This window comes from Dipodomys ordii, unplaced genomic scaffold (assembly GCF_000151885.1).
Source record: "Dipodomys ordii isolate 6190 unplaced genomic scaffold, Dord_2.0 Scaffold142, whole genome shotgun sequence".
Taxonomy (NCBI): domain Eukaryota; kingdom Metazoa; phylum Chordata; class Mammalia; order Rodentia; family Heteromyidae; genus Dipodomys; species Dipodomys ordii.
Window position 1 is genome coordinate 4001758 of NW_012267358.1, and position 21002 is coordinate 4022759.

Below are 21002 nucleotides of genomic sequence, written 5' to 3' on the forward strand. Positions count from 1 at the left end.
CCTTCCCAGCCCCTTTCTATGTGTTTTTTTTTTTTTGGACTCAATTCATTTAATTCTGATTTAATTTTAATTATTTGTTTCCTTCCATCTTCTGGATTCAGGTTTAGCTTGTTGCTCTTTTTCAAGGAGCTTTAAGGGCCTCATTAAATTGTTGGTTTCAGATCTCTCCAATTTGTTGATATAGGAACTCAGAGCTATAAGCTTGCCTCTGAGTACTGCCTTTGCCCTTTGCTGTGTCCCAGAGGAGCTGGTAATTTGGTGTTCATTTTTGTTAAATATCATGAACATTTGACTTTGCTTTCTAAGCTCTTCTATGACCCACTGGTAGTTCAACATTGTGTTGTTCAGCCTCCATGTGTTACAGGATTTTCTTTCTTTTTTTTTTTTTCTGGTTGTGGGGCCCGAACTCAAGGCTAGCGCTCTACTACTTGAGCCACAGCGCCACTTCTGGCTTTTTCTGCTTATGTGGTGCTGAGGAATCGAACCCAGGGCCTTATGCATGCAAGGCAAGCACTCTACCACTGAGCCAACTTTGGTGGCTTTTGGTGTTGAATTCTAATTTTATTCCCTTGTAGTCTGAGAGGTTCAAAGCCAGCTCAGGTAGGAAAGATCGTGAGACTCTTATCTCCAATAAACCACTAGAAAAACCGTAAGTGGTTTGGCTCAAACAGTAGAGCACTGGCCTTGAGCTGAAGAGCTGAGGGACAGCGCCCAGGCCCAGAGTTCAAACCCCACGATTGACAAAAAAATGGGTAGGTGTTTCCCTATTTCTCTCACTCTCTCTCTCTCTTTTTGCTTGGAGAGGGATGTTGTGTTTCTGTGGTGGAAATTATATATAGTTGGTAACTTTTGAGATGATCTGGGTTTGGCTGATAAGTAGTCTGAACCTTAAGGTTAACAAGATGGGCCCCTTGTACTCAGTCAAAATGGAACCAACTGCAAGATGGCTCAGATATAAACTGTTAGAGATCAATGGACTGAAGAAAACGGAGAAGAAAAGGGTTAGGATTGGAGAGATATGAGTTTATATTAAGAAGAAAAAATGGGTATAATGATATTAGAGGGGTAAGAACAGCTTTTAAGGATTGGTATGTGTAGTAGGAAGAGAATAGAGACCTTGTTTCAGAGTGTAAGAGGTAGAAAAGAATTTGAAGAAAGATTATATATGGAATAGCTTAGAAATCTAGATGAAAATAAGAAAAGAAATATATATATATATATATATATATTTGGGAGAATTGCTGATATTAGAAAAAGTTTTATTGAATGTATTGGAAAGTTGATTAAGATAATTCCTGTAATTATTATGTTTACATACATCGAAGACCTTACTTTGTGTATAGAACTAGACAGGTTAGCTCTGATAGAGTAGTAGTACAATGTGGAGAGAAATGAAGAGAATAGAGTGAGAGAAAATAATTAGAATTAGGAAACTGAAAAGTGGAAGAGCTGGGCGCCGGTGGCTCATGCCTGTAAGCCTAACTACTCAGGAGGCTGAGATCTGAAGATCATGGTTCAAAGCCAGCCCAAGCAGGAATGTCTGTAAGAGTCTTATCTCCAATTAGCCACAAGAAAACTGGAAGTGGCACCATGGCTCAAGTGGTAGAACCCTTGCCTTGAGCTAAAGAGCTCAGGGACAGTGCTCAGGCCCAGAATTGAAGCCCCATGAGTGGCAATAAAAAGAAAAGAAAAGAGGAAGAAAAAACTAAATTATAGTGAAAAAATAGAAGATTTAAATAGCAAATCCTAAAGACAAAACAAAATCACAAAGAATCAAAAACATTTTTTTAAAAAACCTAAACAAAAATCTAAAGAGTGAGTTTTTTGGCTTGTTTGGGGGAGCTTGAGTCTCCTCTTTGTCCTCTAAGGCGATTCTTTATTTTTTTTTGTCGGTTGTGGAGCCTGAACTCTGGGCCTGGGTGCTGTCCCTGAGCTCTTCATCTCAAGGCTAGCACTTTACCACTTGAGCCACAGTGCCACTTCCAGCTTTTTCTTCTTATGTGGTGCTGAGGAATTGAACCAAGGGCCTCATGCATGCAAGGCAAGCACTCCACCACTGAGCCATCTTCCTAGCCCTCTAAGGCGATTCTTTTTTTTTTTTTTTTCTAAGGCGATTCTTGATAAAACCTTGTATGCCTTGCAATAATCTGCTTTCCTTATGGCTTGGTTGGATCCAGACAGCCTTTTGACAAGGGAAGGTGACTGCTACCTAGAATCCTACTCTGAGGCCTGATGGCGGGGAGTTGGGGAGAATTGGATTTGTAGTTTGCTATCACAGGCATGGAGCTCTGTTCCCAGGCTTCCTAGGTAGCCACAAGACGTTTAGGAACAGAGCTTAGATCAGTGTTCACTTCTGATGTGATTCTTCCCTTTTGGGCTGGGGGCTTGGGTCAGAGGGCTTTGGGACCTTACAGAGAATTGCCATCCCCAGGGAGTGAAGCCAATTGGGTTACTCACAAGATTTGTAGCTGGTGGTGCACTAAACCACAGAGCCTGTGTTGTGGCAGCCAGGATGGTGTTGGCGGGTTCTCAGTGAGAGTGTCTGGGCATTGGCAAGACCAGGTAGGGGGGTGGCATCTGCAGCAGCTGAAGGATCTTGCTCTGTGGGGTGGGAAGTCCAGGTGATGGGAGGACCAGGTGGAGCTTGGGACAGTGGGTTGCGCGGTGGGCGGCAGCAGCGGCGGTGGTGGTGGGTGGTGGGTAGCAGCATTGGTGGATGACATCGGGTAGCCTTAGTGGTGGCTGCCGGGGGCTGCAGGCTGTGTCAGTGGTGGCATGATAGGGCCACCTAGTTCAGCAGGTGAGGCCATCCACAGCAGCTCTGGACTGTGCTGGCAGTGGCAGTGAAGGCATGGGGTAGGGTGGCTTGTGCAGGGTCATTGGAGCCCACAGAGTGATGCCATGGTGGCTGTGGGAGCCCAGGTGTCAGCAGGGAGGGAGCTGGTTCTGGCAGAGTGCCCAGTCAAGCAGGGCATTCGGCCCTTGGGGCAAGGGATTGGCTGGGGCTGTTGTGTTCTGGGGACCATGTATAAAGGTGGCTTGGGTCATGGGGATCCCGCTGGCACTGCTGGCACAGGACCTTATGTTGTGTCCAGTAGTGATTTGGGGACGGTTTTGGAGCCTTAGTCAGTGGTGCTGATTTCTGGTGGTTGCAATGGCAGTGTTTGCTGCCCAAAGGAAGGGTTGGAGTTGGGATTCGCTTGCCAACTCCGAGGTCTTCACTGGTTTCCCTTCTAAGTTTCTGCAGGTCTGGTGTTGACCAATTTCTTCAGTTTTGGGATGCTTCTCTGCTTAAAATCTGCAGAAAGTCCCGGGATCCTGCTGCTCAGCAGGGGTCCCACTCACTTTCTTGTTTCACTTTCCTTGTTTGCCTGTTGGGATATTCCTTTTGTAGTAGGAAAAGTCTAAATTTAGAGTTTGATAGGAGCGGGTCACTTGTGGTAAAGTGTGTGCTGTGATCCTAGATCTTAATTTGGTCAGAGACATGTAGTGGGACTACCTGTGAGAGTATCACCATCTTGAGTCTCTCCTGTCTCTCCTGTACTTTTCTGCTCAGGCTGGCTTCAAACCATGATGCTCAGATCTCATCCTCCTGACTAGCTAGGATTATAGGTGGTAGCCACTGGTGCCAACCACTGGTGCCCAGCTTCTGATATGTGGTAGAGATTATTTCAGATATTGTAAGAATATTTCACACCTTGAGTTGTGCAAACAAAAAATTATAATTATAGCTGGGTGCCTCTGGTTCATGCCTGTAATCCTAGCTACCCAAGAGGCTGAGATCTTAGGATCATGGTTCAAAGCCAGCCTGGGCAGGAAAGTCCGTGAGACTCTTATCTCCAATTAACCATTAGAAAACCATAAGTGGCTCTATGGCTCAAGCGGTAGAGTGCTCTCCTTGAGCTGAAGCACTGAGGGACAGTGACCAGGCCGAGTTCAAGTTCCACGACCAACCAAAAAAAATTACATTTACAGATTTTCTTACTAAGTAGAAATATTATAAATTATCCATTTATCTCTTCAACCATCATTAAACAAATGGTCACTCCCCAAACATGAGTGATTTTCTAAGTATTAGAAGTAATGGGCTGGACGCTGGTGGCTCATGCCTATAAATCCTAGCTACTCAGGAGGCTGAGATCTGTGATCACAATTCAAAGCCAGCCTGGGCAGAAAAGTCCCCATGAAATTCTTATCTCCAATTAACCACTTGAACCTGGAAGTAGCTCTTTTAACTCCTCGTGGTAGAACTCTAGTCGAGCAAAAGAGGTCAGATATAGTGCTTAGGCCTTGAGTTCAAGCCCCATGACCGATAAAAAGAAAAAATCAGCAAGGTGTTGGAGGCTTATGCCTGTAGTCCTAGCTACTCAGGAGGCTGAGATTTGAAGATCACAGTTCAAAGACAGCCAGGGTAGAAAAGTCCCCATGAGATTTATATCCAATTAACCACTAAAAATCAGAAGTGGGGCTGTGGCTAATGTGGTAGAATGCTAACTTTGAGCAAAAGACATTCAGGGACAGCACCCAAGCCCAGACTAGTAGCACCAGGACCGGCAAAATAATAGTAGTAATGGAAAACAACAAAAAAATGTAGTGGAACCTCTCTGCTTCCATTCTTGATGTCAGCTTGTGTTGTGATTTCCTTTTTTCTTTTTTTTGCTCAGCTTTACTAAATAAACTTTTACTAAACTTCAGAAAAAGCCAGTAATAATACTAATTGCATGGATACAAACTAATTAAAATTAGTTTATTTACTCATATATACCTGTTATGTTTTAGGCATGAAACATGAAAGTAGGTTGATGAATTTGCCTAATCCAGCAGCTAGAATTTATGGCTCTTTACTAAGTCTCAAGTAAATGTATTGAAAGGATAAATGGTGTTGGTAGCTCTTTACCTCCCATTCTTAATATTTCCATCTATACTGTTACTTTGTAGGGCCGAAACACTCGTTGACCCAGATTTCTCAGTCCATGCTGGATCTCTGTGATGAAAAGCTTAAAGAGGTAAATCATTACAAATGAAACAAAGATAATGACATATGAAGGCACATGGTGGCAGAGTTTAGAAAGTAGGGAATTTAACAAAAAGAAGAGTATATGTGAGAATGGCAGATTTGTGGTATGAGATACCTGGAAGGAACCTTAGGAATATATAGGTCAATCCTTTTGTAGATGGAAAAAGTTAAGTCCATAAAAGATAATAACTTTCTATGGGTATTTTGACTATTAAATATTAAATTACTGTTAAGATCAGAAACTATATGACTTTAGAAAAGGAAGGGAAGGCTGGCAATGTGGCTTAGTGGTAGTGTGCTTGCCTTGCATGGATGAAGCCCTGGGTTTGATTCCTTAGTACCAGATTGAAGTCCTGCGTTTGATTCCTCAGTACCACATAAACAGAAAAAGGTGGAAGTGGTGCTGTGGCTCAAGTGGTAGAGTTCTAGCCTTGAGCACAGAGAGTCTCAGGGACAGTGCCCAGACCCTGAGTTCAAGCCTCAGGTGATGGTGTTAGTATTGAAGTAGATATTTCACAAGAAGACTAACCTATACAGATGAAAATATTTCAACTTGATGCCCCTTTGTACCTGTTAGAGTAATTTTTTTTGTCAGTCCTAGGGCTTGAACTCAGTACCCAGGCACTGTCCCTAAGCTTCTTTTGCTCAAGGCTAGCACCTGAATCACAGTGCCACTTCTGGCTTTTTCTGTTTATGTGGTACTAAGGAATCGAACTCAGGGCTTCATGTATGCTAGACAAGCACTCCATCACTAAGCCACATTCCCTGCCCTGAGAAGGTAAATCGAAGTGCAGAGTTTTTCCTAGTAGAGTCTTAAATGAGTTTATTGAATTAAGTCTCCTTATACCAAAAACATTACAATCAGTTTAGACTTCTTATAATTGTTTGTTTTTTAGTACTGGGGATGAAACCTAGGGCCTTGTGTGTGGTAGGCAAGTCCTCTGCTACCAAGTGATATCCGTTGTCTTTTAGATTATTCCTAGATTTTCTGTGGTTATCACACCTCACGAACCTGACTTGCCTTTGCTTTTATTTTATTTTAGAAAGAAGACAAATTAGCTCGTTTGGAGAAAGCAATCAATCCATTGCTAGATGATGATGACCAGGTGGCATTTTCTTTCATTCTGGACAATATTGTAACTCAGAAAATGATGGCAGTTCCAGATGTAAGTGGTCTTTGTGCTAAATGTAAGAGTACACAGGAAAAGAAAGAAGCAAATGGTATGCATGCATATGTATGCTAGAGATTCTGAGCAGTGGTGTATGTTAGTCGAAGAAACTGGTATGTAATTCTAACATCAACATTTTGCTGTATAAGTACCTTATTGAAAGATGTTGGGGGTCTTGGGATATATTATTGATATTTAGCATGTCAAGGTTCCTGAATAGTCTAGAGAGAGGATGCCAGCTGCTGGAAGGCTCTTGATTTTAGAGATGCTTTTGTACAAACAACTTTGATAATTACCTGTGTTTGTTGTCTATTTTTGGCAACCTTTTTTGACATTCAGGTGTGTACTTAGAGCCTTAAGGAATGTGCCCTACCACTTGAGCCATAACTCCATCTCTTTTTTTCCACTTTTTATGACAGCTATCATATATTATACTGATTTTATAAACTTTTTGTGTGTGTATTTGCCAATCCTAGGGCTTGAACTCAGGGCCATATGTTGTCTCATAGATTTTGCTCAAGGCTCATGCTCTACCACTTGAGCCACAGCTCCAATTCCAACTTTTTGGTAGTTATTTAGAAACAAGAGGCTCATCAAGTTTCCTGCCTTACCTGAGTTTGAACCATGATACTCAGATCTCAGCCTCTTGAGTAGTAGCTAGGATTACAGGTGTGAGCCATCTGCACCTGGCTTTTATAGACTCTTTTGCTATAATGATCCTCCCCAGAAATTCTATACTGAGTTTTGTTTTTGTTGTATAATCTGTATGTGTAATGCTATATAACTATGGAATAAGAATAGTATTTAATCTGGGTGCCCGTGGCTCATGCTTGTAATCCTAGCTACTCAAGAGGCTGAGATTTGAGGATTGCAGCTTGAAGCCAGCCTGGGCAGGAAAGACCATGAGATTATCTCCAATAAACTACTCAGAAAAAGCCAGAATGGCACTGTGGCTCAAATGGTAGAGGGCTAGCCTTGAGTAAAAGAAGGTCAGGGACAGCATCCAAACCCTGAGCTCAGGCTCCAGGACCAGCAAAAAAAAAGGAAGAAGAAGAATTGTATTTATTTAGAAATAAGTTTTAGCCAGGCTATAGTCCTTAACCTGTCAGGTAATAGCAATTCTAAAAGAATCCTTGAGCCAGTTGTCAATGGCTCATGTCTTTGATCCTAGCTCCTCAGGAGTCTAAGATCTAAGGATCACAGTTCAAAGCCAGCCTGGGCAAGAAAGTTCATGGGACTCTTTTTTTTTTGGGTCCGGTCATGGGGCCTGAACTCTGGGCCTGGGCGCTGTCCCTTAGCTCTTCAGCTCAAGGCTAGCGCTCTACCATTTGAGCTACAGCGCCACTTCCGGCTTTTTTCTTTTTGCTTATGTGGTGCTGAGGAATTGAACCCAGGGCCTCATGCATGCAAGGCAAGTGCTCTACCACTGAGCCACCTTCCCAGCCCCATGGGACTCTTATCTCCAATAAATTACCCCCAAAAGGGTAGAAGTGGAGCTGTGGCTCAAGTGTTAGAGCGATATGAGTAATAGTAGCTCAGGGACAGCACTTAGGCCTTGAGTTCAAGCCCCAGAATTGGCAGAAAAATAATTTTAAAAAGGCTGGGCATCAGTGGCTCATGCCTGTAATCCTAGCTATTCAGGAGACTGAGATCTGAGCATCATGGCTCAAAGCCAGCCTGGGTAGGAAACTCCTGAGACTCTAATCTCCAAAAAAAAAAAAAAAACACTCAGAAAACCGGAAGTGGCATTGCAGCTAAAATGGTATAGAGCACTCACCTAGAGCTGAGGGACAGTGCCCAGACCCAGAGTTCAAGCCCCATGACTGACCCCCCCCCCAAAAAAAAAGAATCCATAACTTAAACTATATAATAAAAATTTGTGTATTTATGTGCTTTTTTGGGAAAAGGGTCTATAACTTGTGTTAAGAGTATTTGTGACAGCCGGGTGCTGGTGGCTCACGCCTGTAATCCTAGCTACTCAGGAGGCTGAGATCTGAGGATGGAGAGACCGTGAGACTCCTATCTCCAATAAACCACCAGAAAACCGGAAGTGGCACTGTAGCTCAAGTGGTAGAGCGCTCGCCTTGAGCTGAAGAGCTGAAGGACAGTGCCCAGGCCCAGAGTTCAAGCCCCAGGACTGACAAAAAAAAAAAAAAAGAGTATTTGTGACAGCAAAGTTGAGAATCTCTGCAATAAGGAATGATTTCCATTTAATTCCCATGCTTTCTTTTAACAGTCTTGGCCATTTCATCACCCAGTTAATAAGAAGTTTGTTCCAGATTATTATAAGGTAATCGTCAACCCAATGGATTTAGAGACTATACGTAAGGTAAGTGGCTTAATCTCAAATGCCTTTTTGTAATTGATGCATTTTTTATACATGTAATTTGAGTCTCTGATTCTTTTTATCGTAGAATATTTCCAAGCACAAATACCAGAGTCGGGAGAGCTTTCTAGATGATGTAAACCTTATTCTGGCCAACAGTGTTAAGTACAATGGTAGGTATTTCAGTTTTTCCTTTTTTCCATCAATCTATGCAAAGTATTTCATAAAAACACCTTGAAGTGATAATTGAATCAGTCAAGTGCAAGTGACTTGGTCTGCCTTTTTTTTGGGGGGGGGGGGATCCAGTCCTGAACTCTGGTCCTGGGCGCTGTCCTTCAGCTCTTCAGCTCAAGGCTAGCGCTCTACCACTTAAGCCACAGTGCCACTTCCAGCTTTTTTTCTTTTTGCTTATGTGGTGCTGAGGAATAGAACCCAGGGCCTCAGGCATGCAAGGCAAGTGCTCTACCACTGAGCCACCTTCCCAGCCCTTGGTCTGCCTTTTTTTATTAGGCATATAAATGCATGTTCTATAAATATGAACTCAGGGCTTCATAACTGCTAGGATCATGCTGTACACTTGAGCCACATCTGCAGCCTATTTCTTCATGGTTCTTAGCGAGATAAGGTAGTACTTCTAAGCTGTAATCTGTCCACATTAGGCTTCCTAAGCTCACAGGCCTATTCCAACACTACAGCGTCCCTATATGGAGATAGAATTCTGTATCTTTTTCTCCCTTGCTGGCCTAGAATGATGATCCTTCCTATCTTAGCCTTCCACGTATTTCAGAATGCAAAGAATTATAGGGAGTGTATCACGGGCTTTTCTATCCAGGCTGGCTTCAAACCTCGGTCTTCCAGATCGCAGCTTCCCAGGTAGCTAGGACTTAGAGGTGTGAGCTATCAGCACCCAGTTACCATTAAACTTTTTATGATGAAAAGTAGTTTTGGCTTGCTTTTAAATTTTTGTAAAGTGGAAAAATGGGCATAAATAAAAAATAGGCTGGGTGTGGTGGCTCATGCCTGTAATCCTAGCTACTCAGGAGGCTAAGATCTGAGGATCCCAGTACAAAGCCAGCCTGGGCAGGAACAATGGTGAAACCCTGATCTCCAATTAATCACCAGAAAACTGGAAGTGGTGCTGTGGCTCAAGTAGTAGAGTGCTAGCCTTGAGCTGCAGAGCTCAGGGACAACTCCTAGGCCCAGCAATAAAGCCCCCAACGGACAAAATTTAAAAAATAAAGTTGGGTTTAGCTGGTAGCTCATGCCTATAATCCTAGCTACTCAGGAGGCTGAGATCTGAGGATGTGGTTCAAAGTCAGCCCAGGCAGGAAAATCTGTGAGACTCTTTAACTCCACTTAACCACCCCAAACCTGGAAGTGGAGCTGAGGCTCCACTTGGGCAGATAGGCTCAGGGACAATACTCAGGCCCTAAGTTCAAGCCCCACAATTGGCCCAAAAATTTAGAAGTTTGGTTTTGTACAACCCATGATAAGCAAACATTGATGATTTTATATGTGCTAGATGAATAGATGCTACAGATAAAAATCAAATTAGAAAAGAAAATTTATAGTGCTTAAATATTTTGTTAGAAATAAGCAGAGTCAGGAAGTGGCGCTGTCGCTCAAGTGGTAGAGCACTCGCCTTGAGCTGAAGAGCTGAGGGACAGTGCCCAGGCCCAGAGTTCAAGCCTCAAAAAAAAAAAAAAAAAAAGGCCCCACGACCGACCAAAAAAAAAAATATGCAGAGTGACTTGTGTCAGAATATCTAAAGCAGAATGAAATTTGAGGAAACTTTCTGGAAAAGAATTTTCTTAAACTGAATTCTATATAGTTTTTTTTTTTTTGTCGGTCGTGGGACTTGAACTCTGGGCCTGGGCGTTGTCCCTCAGCTCTTTAACTCAAGGCAAGCGCTCTACCACTTGAGCTACAGCTCCACTTCCTTAAACTGAATTCTAAAGGATCAATGATCTTTGATAGGCAGAAACTATGAAGAACATTTAAGTGCATTTGAGAAAATTGCCTAGGATACTGAGATTTCAACTAAGAATTTAACAGCCCAAGTAGTATGGCTCTAAGTTTGTCCTACAACTTGGCAGAGGCAGAAAATTGGAGGGAAGAGGTGAAGAAGGGGACAATCAGACAGAAAAATGAGGAAATGGCATATTCTTGGTAGAGAGCAGAGTGTTCAGAACTGTGAAGCAATGAAAACCATGGCAAGTTTAGGAACTGTACTTAACTAGAGTATATGAATTTTTCACCAAGGGAACTGGTAGGAAATGAGACTCTTTTTTTTTGCCCCCCCTCTAAGTCCTGGATTTTGGACTAGGGCCTGAGCACTGATCCTGGGCTTTTTTACTCATAGCTAGTACTCTACCAGTTGAACCACAACTCCACTCCTGGCATTTTTGGTGCTTAATTGGAGATAAGAGTCTTGGGGACTTTACTGCTTGGACTGGCTTTGAACTGCGATCCTCAGATCTCAGCCTCCTGAGTAGCTAAGATTACAGGTATAAGCCACCAATGCCCATCTGAGAGTCCATTTTTCTTCCAGAAAGGAATGGGTTGAAGGAATACATTCTCTTTCTCTTCTTATTACTCATTGGAAATTAGAGAGTAGAAATGCTTCTTCAGTTACCTCTCTTAGTATTTCCTAAAAACACCTTAAGCTAATGATCTAGAATTTTGGCAGTAGTTTTGCTGATGAGTTCATGAATGTTTTGAAAATGACTATATATTGCAAATGATAAACAAGAGTGCTTAAGAAAGGCTGCTTGATGTCATGGAGATTGGGTTGGGGCAGAATTGTGAAGCACTCTCATAAAAGCAACCCAAAAAAATGCAGAATACACTAATAAAACAAACATGCCAGGTATGGTGATTTAAACCTATGAACACAGAATTTGGGAAGCTAAGGTAAGAGGATCCTCAGTTTGAGGTCTTCTTCGGCTAATATATCAAGTTCTAGGCTATACTGGAATACATAGCAAAACTTTATCACAAGGAACTTTTTCTTTTTTTTTTGGTCCAGTTGTGGGGCCTGAACTCTGGGCCTGGGCATTGTCCCTCAGCTCTTCAGCTCAAGGCTAGCTCTCTACCACTTGAGCCACAGCACCACTTCCGGCTTTTTTTTTCTTTTTGCTTATGTGGTGCTGAGGAATCGAACCCAGGACCTCAGGCATGCAAGGCAAGCACTCTACCACTGAGCCACCTTCCCAGCCCCTTATTCCTTCTTTTAAAAGAAAAAGTTCCGGGCTGGGAAGGTGGCTCAGTGGTAGAGCGCTTGCCTTGCATGCATGAGGCCCTGGGTTCGATTTCCTCAGCACCACATAAGCAGAAAAGCTGGAAGTGCGCTGTGGCTCAAGTGGTAGAGCGCTAGCCTTGAGCTGAAGAGCTGAGGGACAGTGCCCAGGCCCAGAGTTCAGGCACCATGACCGGACCCCAAAAAATAAAATAAAAAATAAATAAAAGAAGGAATAAGCAGAGGGCAGGTGTATGGATCACAGAAGTAAAAAATTATGAATACCGTTATATTACTAATCAAAAAAAAGGTAACATTTTCTTCTCCTTGCTGAATAAGCTCCATTTTTAATGGAGATACTCAGTGTTAGGCTGGTTGTTGTCACATATTACTAACAACAGTATGAAATTAATGAAACATTTGCCAACTTACTATATTTATTTATTTATTTTGCCAGTCCTGGGGCTTGAACTCAGGGCCTGGGCACTGTCCCTGAACTTTACTAGGCTAGTACTCTACCACTTGAGCCACAGCACCACTTCTGGCTTTTTCTGTTCATTTGGTACTGAGGAATCGAACCCAGGGCTCATTCATGGTAGGCAAGCACTCTACCACTATGCCACATTCCCTGCCCCTTTCCAAATTTATTTCAGGGTTCTTTGTTGTGCTTCATTGAGCTATCTATGAAGACTTGGTACTGTTAACCACCAATAGATATCACTTTATTGTTGAAGGTTTCTAATTTTAAATGTCTGTCTTTACCTAATGATTCTAAATGTGAGGAATGTTTTTGCTGAATTCTAACATAGCCTTAAGCATACATATATACATACATACATACATTGCTTATTTAATTTATGAATTAATTTGCAAGGAGCGTATGTCTTTATAATATTGCATTTTCCAACTGGAAACAATGTTTCTTCACTCATATTTTTTTCACATACCTCACATTATTCATATAGTTGTAGGCAACCTTGTTTAATTTATTCTTCTATATGTTAGTTTTTGTTGCTATTGAACATTTCTTGTGTTAATTTGTAAGTATTGTTGCTCTTGTACATAGGCTGTTTTTTATTTAACTGGGCTAAGTCTAAAGCTTTGAGTCAGTTTCATGAATGAGTAGATGATTCGCCATTATTAATATATTAAAAGAATGTTTAAAAATTTACAAATACCATTCTCCAAGTCGGAGCTATGAAGCCACTACTAATAATGAAGTTCTTTTTTTCTGACAGTGATTAGGGCCAACATGTATTTATTTTTTTATTTGTTGGTCATCGAGCTTGAACTTGGGATCTGGGCACTGTCCTTGAGCACTTTTTGTTCAAGGCTAGTGCTCTACCACTTTGAACCACAGCACCACTTCAGTTTTCTGGTGGTTAAATGGTGATAAGAATCTCACGGACTTTCTTGCCCAGGCTGGCTTTGAACTGTGATTGTCAGATCTCAGCTTCTTGAGTTCAGGTAGGATTATAGCCATGAGCCACTAACATATATTTATAATCATAGCATAAGGCTCACATCATTAAAGAGAATCAAAATTCCACCACTTCTGCTTTAGCCTTTTGATGTCATCTTTTCACATCATAGCCAAATTACTTTTTTTTGTCAGTCCTGGGCTTGAATTCAGGGCCTAAGCACTCTACCACTTGAGCCACAGCACCACTTCTGGTTTTCTGGTGGTTAATTGGAGATAAGAGTCTCACAGACTTTCCTGAACTGGGATCCTCAGATCTCAGCCTCCTGAGTAGCTAGGATTATAGGTGTGAGCCACCAGCACCCAGTCTAAAATAGTTTATAATAAAAACTAAAAAGAAATCTGGGGGCTGGGAATGGGGCTTATTGGTAGAGTGCTTACCTAGCATGCATGAAACCATGGGTTTGATTCCTCAGTAACCACATAAACAGAAAAGGCCAGATGTGGCACTATGACTCAAGTGGTAGAGTGCTGGCCTTGAGCCAAAGAAGTTGAAGAGCTGAAGAGCTCAGGGACAGCACGCAAGCCCAGAGTTCAAGCCCCACAACTGACAAAACAAAAACAAAAACATCATTTTAAAATATGTCATTTTAACCTTAAAACGTATACAAGTCAGGCTTTTCTTTATTTTTTTGTGCCCATCCTGGGGCTTGAAGTTGGCCTGGGTGGTATCTCTTAAATTTTTTTTTTTGCTAAAGGTTAGCACTCTGCCACTTGAGCCATAGCTCCACTTCTGGCTTTTTTGGTGCCTAATTATAATTAAGAATCTCACTGACTTTCTTGTTTCAGCTGGCTTCAAACTCTGATACTCAGATCTCAGCCTCCTGAGTAGCTACGATTGCAGTCGTGAACCCCCAGCATCCAGCCAAATCAGTCTTAACTACATTCACATTATTGTGGAACTCTTACCACTATCCATTTCCAGAACTTTTTCCAAACACAAACTATATCCATTAACAAGTGACTCCCCATTTTGCTGGGCACTGGTGGTCACACCCATAATCCTAGCTACTCAGGAGGCTGAGGTCTGAGGATTGTGGTTCAAAGCCAGCCCACGCATAAAAGTTTGTGAGACTCTCTAATTAGCCACTAGAAAACTGGAAGTGGTTGCTGTGGCTGAAGATGGTGAGCACTAGCCTTGAGGGAAAAAGCTTAAGGACAGCATCCAGACCCTGAGTTCAAGGCCCATGACAAAAACACACACAAATGTGACTCCCTAGCAGAGCACAGTGACTCATGCCTGTAGTAGTAGTTCCTCAAGAGGTTGACATCTGAGGATTGCAGGTGGAATCCAGCATGGGCAGAAAAGTGGCTGAGATTCTCGTCTGCAATTAACCACCAAAAAAACAGAAATGAGGGGCTGGGAAGGTGCCTCAATGGTAGAGTGCTTGCCTTGCATGCATGAGGCCCTGGGTTCGATTCCTTAGCACCACATAAGCAGAAAAAGCTGGAAGTGGCACTGTGGCTCAAGTGGTAGAGCACTCACCTTGAGCTGAAGAGCTGAGGGATAGTGCCCAGGCCCAGAGTTCAGGCCCCACAAAAAACAAATGGAACTGTGACTCAAATGGTAGAATGCTAGCTTGAGCAAAAAAGTTTGCTCAGGGATAATGCCCTGGCCCTATGCTCAAACCCTAGGACCAGTATAAATAAAAAAATAACTCTCCTTCCCTTAGTTCCTTCCTTTTATTCTGTCTCTGAATTTTCCTACTGGAGTTATCTCATAAGTAGAATCATAAAACACATGCAAGACTTTTTTTTTTTTTGGTCCGTTTGTGGGGCCTGAACTCTGGGCCTGGGCACTGTCCCTCAGCTCTTCAGCTCAAGGCTAGCAGTCTACCACTTGAGCCACAGCGCCACTTCCAGCTTTTTTCTTATGTGGTGCTGAGGAATGGAACCCAGGGCCTCATGCATGCAAGGCAAGCCCTCTACCACTAAGCCACCTTCCCAGCCCCCCATGCGAGACTTTTTAAACTTGTTTTATCTCACTTGGTTTCATCCAGATTGTATAACATCAAATTTTCCTTTTATAATGGACTTTTCTTTATGAGTTATAATACCTCCATCTCTTCATTTACTGTCCCTTTTCAGTTAGTTTTTTTTTTAATTCCTTGAGGGTATACATTGATTATTGGAGGTATTCTAATATCAGGCCAATGTATGGAATGGACAGAACAAGCTCTTATTCTATCTCCCTGCTCCAAAAACCCAGATAATACATTGTCCTCAGATTGAAGATGTATCAAATACTAAACTGATAACAGACACTATACTTGATCTTAACCAAAAGACCCAGAAGTGACTCATTTGGCTTTTAATTTTTATTTTTTGTGGGTTCTCTATTGTTATTTTTACTATTGTTACTTTAGTTTTTTAGTCTTTACTTTTTATTTTCTTATTGTTATTACTAAGTAGTCATACAAAGGGGCTACAGTTCCATAAGTCAGATTATAAGTATCATGCTTGTTTGTTAGTGTCACTCTTTCCTTTGTTGTGCTCCATTTTCCCCCTCCTGTCCCTACCCTCAAGTTACATAGTTCATTTTTTATGTACATTGAATATAATGACTGCATTTGCATACCCTTCCTCCTCCCTCTATTCCTGTGGCTCCCTTCCTTTAGTTTTTGAGTCAAAGTCTCTTTAGGTAAGACCAGGCTGGCATAGAATCAACTATGTTGCCCCAAACTTATAACCTTTTTGCCTCAGCCTCCCAACGGCTAGGATTACAAGCACGAGTCACCACACCTAGCCTTTCCCTTAGTTTTATTTTGATTTCTAACCAGCTAGTGTACCAAATAAACTGGATCATTTAATTGCCAAATATATTAAGTACTTTTCAGTCCTTATCATGACTTCATTCTGTGATTTGCCATAATTAACTATTCCTTCCTTGAAACCTTATTGTAACTGGCTACTTTTCATCCTCCTTTACTAAATGTTCTACTTATTCGTGTAGGAAGTTGTATCAACCAGTATCTCTTCCTCAATTACTCTAGGCAAAGATCTATATCCTTGACAACCTGCTAAATATACCTTCTTGGATATCCTACTAGCACTTCAAGAATTAAATATATTATTGTTTCCTACTTTTTTTCTGTGAAAATACTGTACAGAGTGGTTACAATTACATGGGTAAGATAATGAGTACATTTGTTATCAAGCATTGTAGCCTCCTCCTTTGTCTCCCCTTCCCATCCCATCCTCCCCTACCCCCCCCAACCCTCCTCCCCCCCCACCAAAGTTGTAAAGTTCGTTTTTGACATAACGATTTGTAGGTCTCATTGTTGCAATGGGTTCACCTGTATCCTTATTTAAACTTTGTTTTTTCCCTTCCCCTCCACAAATTATAACATCAAATACAGTGAAAGCAGGGGTTACACCGTGGGGGAGGGACATACAAAGCAACAAAGAAATAATCTTATAAATGTGTTAGAAACAATCGCATGAAGGAAAAAAAATTTGAATACATGGATCAAGAAAATGTGGTATATATACACAATGGAATTCCATCAGAAAGAATGACATTGCCCCATTTGTTAGGAAATGGAAAGACTTGGAAGAAATTATATTAAGTGAAGTAAGCCAGGCCCAAAGAAACATAGGTCCCGTGGTTTCCCTTATTTGCAATAACTAGTATATGTCTGAGTCAAGCAGAAAAGGTCAGATAAGTTGATGTTGGGGCAATGAACCCTAAGGTATGTTTCCTACTTTTCAACTCCAGCTTTTTCTCTGTCTCCTTTACTCAACTCACTTGTTCACTTCCCAATGTAGACTTAGTGGAATATAGCATCACATAGGAAGTCCATCTAGAAACCTCAAGCCTTATTCTTTTTATTTTTTGCCAGACCTGGGGCTTGAACTCAGGGCCTAGGCACTATCTCTGAGCTGCTTTTTACTGAAGACTAGCTACTCTACCACTAGAGCCATAGTGCCACTTCTGGCTTTTTCTGTTTAGGTGGTACTGAGGAATCAAACCCAGGGCAAATAAAGTCATTTGGCAAGCTCTTTTTTTTATTTTTATTTTTTTGTTGGTTATGGTGCTCTTCAGCTCAAGGTGGGCACTCTACCGCTTGAGCCCAGTGCCACTTCCCGTTTTCTAGTGGTTTATTGGAGATAAGAGTCTCACCGACTTTCCTGCCCGAGCTGGCTTTGAACTGGGATCCTCAGATCTCAACCTCCTGAGTAGCTAGGATTATTAAAAGTTATTAAAAGTTCAGTCTAGAAATACAAAAGTTCACCCCTTTCTGCCTTTCTCCTGTAGCTTCCCAGAGATGAGAGTTTGGTACAGACCCTTGAAACTTTTCTGTGCCTATATAAAACATGTTTGGTAATTACAAATGATTTATTTTTTGTTTTAAGAAAACTGCTACTTTTATACATATTATTCTGAATTTTGTTCTTTGCTTATGAATATATCCCAGTTTATTTATTTAGCCAGTGCTGATGTTTGAACTCAGGGCCTCATGCTTGCTTTGTCTTGCTTATTGGCTGGCATTCTACTTGAAAGCCTCTAGCCTGGTTTTTTTTGCTAGTTATTTTGGAGATTGAGTCTCTTGGACTTTACTGCCAGAGTTGGCTTTGAACCACGATGCTCCAGATCTCAGTCTCCAGAGTAGCTAGGATTACAGATATGAGCCACTAGTGCCTGGCATATTTGATGATTTTTTTAATTAGGAAATTGCAAAAAGAAATGTACAAACTGCCATTCCTCGGTCCTGTGTGTCTATTACTCACTTTCTCCCAATGATGACAATTTATATAGTCATAGTTCAATATCAGAACCAGGCAGTTTAAAATTGCTGTTAAAAGGATTATAGACTTTATTCCCTTTTTAACCATTTAAAAAATACTTGTTGCTGTGTGCTGATGACTCAAGCCTGTAATCCTAGCTACTTAGGAAGCTGAGATATGAGGATCATGGTTTAAAGCCAGCCTGGGCAAAAAAGTCCCCATGAGAGACTCTTAACTCCAATTAACCACTCAAAACCTGGAAGTAGTGCTGTGGCTCAAGTGTTAGAGCACTAGCCTTGAGTACAGAGAGACTCAGGGACAGTGATTAGAACCTGAGTTTAAGTCCCACAACCAACAAAAAAAATACTTGTGCGTGTGTATACATATATCTGTGAAAAAAATGTTTGTGGTGATAATTACAGCTTCAGCTCAACACCTGGGCATTGCCACTTATCTTTTTCCCTGAAGGCTACTGCTCTACCACCTACCACAGTTCCACTTCCAGCTTTTTGCTGGTTAATTAGAGAAAAGATTCTCATGGACTTTCTAGCTTGGGCTGGCTTTGAACTGTTGGATCTCAGCCTTTAGAATAGCTAGGATTATTGCATGAGCAACTGGCACTCAGCTGATGTCTATGAAAATTTATGTCAGATATAGATAGGTCTATGTAATAACCACCACCAAAATCAAGATTTAAAACTGGTTTTGACATTACTGAGGTTTGCCCTTAGGACCTCCCACTGGCTCAGCAGGCACTGCACCACTTGAGCTATACCTCCAATTTCTTGGAACTGTTCTCTATCACTACAAAAGAACTCCAAGTTCTTTGTATTTGCAATGTCCACATACCTGCAGCCAGAACTGTCATTGTTCCACCTATTTCTGTTTTCCATCTCTAGTTTTGATACTTAAGATGTTACATAAGTGGAATAATTGTGACTGTTTGAGGTTGGCCTTTTAACTTTGAGATTCATCCACATTGTTACATGTACAATGGCTCATTCTTTCTGAACTGTTGAATAATGAACAATTCATTTGTTGTATGAATATATCAAGATTTGTTTAATTGTTTACTCATTAAAGGACATGGAAATTTCTAGTATTTTGCTTTAAGTAAAGCTGCTATGAATATTCATATATAAAGATTGGTGTGAATATGTATTAATTAATCTGGTATACTTAGAAATGGTGTGTTTAGTAAAAAACTGACATCACTTCCCTAGCATAACCATTTTACCTTCTAAGTATTTTTTCATTAGTGGGGTTTGAACTCTGGGTTTCTCTCTAGAGTTACTCCTGGCTATACCATTTTATATTCTCATCAGCAGTGTATGAATAGTTCAGTGTCCTTGAAATATTTACATATAGGGCTGGGAAGGTGGCTCAGTGGTAGAGCACTTACCTTGCATGCCTGAGGCCCTGGGTTCAATTCCTCAGCACCACATAAGCAGGAAAAAAAGCCGGAAGTGGCACTGTGGCTCAAGTGGTAGAGCACTAGCCTTGAACTGAAGAGCTGAGGGACAGAGCCCAGGCCCAGAGTTCAGGCCCCACGACCGGACCCAAAAAAAAAATTTACATATATAGAATATGTAGATATATAGATTTTTTTTTTGCTGGTCCTGGGGCTTGAACTCAGGGCCTGGGTACTATCCCTGAACTTCTTTTTTCTCAAAGCTAGTGCTCTACCTCTTGAGCTACAACACCACTTCTAGCTTTTTCTGAGTAGTTTATTGGAGATAAGCGTTTCACAGACTTCCCTGCCCAGGCTGACTTCAAACTGTGATCCTGGTCTAGGAATGTGGCTTAGTGGTAGAGTGGTTGCCTAGCATGCATGAAACTCTGGGTTTGATTCCTCAGTACCACATAAACAGAAAAAGCCAGAAGTGGTGCTGTGGCTTAAGTGGTAGAGTGCTAGCCTTGAGTAAAAGGAGCTCAGGGACGGTGCCCAGGCTCTGAGTTGATGCCCCAGGACTGGCCAAAAACAACAACAACAAAGAATTAGAAAGCCAAAGCTCATCTCTATGATCTATAGACTGTACATAGTTGAATTTAGTAATTCTAGTTTTTTCAGTAATTAATTATCTGGGGTGATTTTTTTTCTTCCTGTTTAAACCTGGCACTATTTAGTGTGTGTGTGTGTGTGTGTGTGTGTATGTGTGTGTACACACCAGTACTGGGGCCTAAACTCGGGCCCTCATGTTCTTCCTTAACTTTTATTTTGTTGGTTATAGGGCTTGAATTCAGAGCCTAGCCACTATCCCTGAGCTTTATGTTCATGGCTAGTACTCTACCACATTGAGCCACAGCTCCACTTTCTGGTTTGAAGGGCATAAATTGGAGATAAGAATCTCATGGACTTTCCTGCCCAGTTTGAAGCCCAGGCTTTGAACTTCAATCCTCAGTTCTCAGCCTCCTGAGTAGCTATGATTATAGGCCTGAGCCATCAGCACCTGGCTCTTAGCTTTTTTTTCTTTTTCCTTTCTTCTTTTTTTTTGGGGGGGTCCTTAAGATTAGCTTACACTGGGGCTGGGAAGGTGGCTCAGTGGTAGAGCGCTTGCCTTGCATGCCTGAGGCCCTGGGTTCAATTCCTCAGCACCACATAAGCAAAAAGAAAAAAGCCGGAAGTGGCGCTGTGGCTCAAGTGGTAGAGTGCTAGCCTTGAGCTGAAGAGCTGAGGGACAGCGCCCAGGCCCAGAGTTCAGGCCCCACAACCGGACCCAAAAAAAAGAAAAGAAAAGAAAAAAATGTTCAGAGGAGTTATGCCTTTGGGTTCCTCTCCTAAGAGTATCTTCCTTTAGTCTGTTTGTGTGTGAATGCCTGTTGAGTCCTGTATAAGTTAATATGTCCAGTTGTACTTTAGATCTAGCTTCCACATAAGAGAAACTGTGTACCATTTGTCTCTCTGAGCTTCACTTACCTTACTTGATATGATTTGTTTTAGGTCCATCCATTTCCCTGCAAGTGACATATTATTATTCTTTTTAATGGATAAGTAACGTTCCATTATGTATATGGACTACATTGTTTTGATTTACTCATCCATT

General features: G+C 41.6%; 1 protein-coding gene across 1 annotated transcript in view; it reads left to right on the forward strand.

Moving 5' to 3' along the window:
* Positions 1–21002, forward strand: part of Taf1 (TAF1 RNA polymerase II, TATA box binding protein (TBP)-associated factor, 250kDa) — an 87542-nt gene that overhangs the window by 52620 nt on the left and 13920 nt on the right. The window contains exons 29-33 of the mRNA XM_013031615.1: positions 4939–5006; positions 6061–6183; positions 8423–8515; positions 8601–8685; positions 9345–9385. Of these exons, the coding sequence (XP_012887069.1) occupies positions 4939–5006; positions 6061–6183; positions 8423–8515; positions 8601–8685; positions 9345–9385 (410 nt within the window). The remainder of the gene's footprint in view (positions 1–4938; positions 5007–6060; positions 6184–8422; positions 8516–8600; positions 8686–9344; positions 9386–21002) is intronic.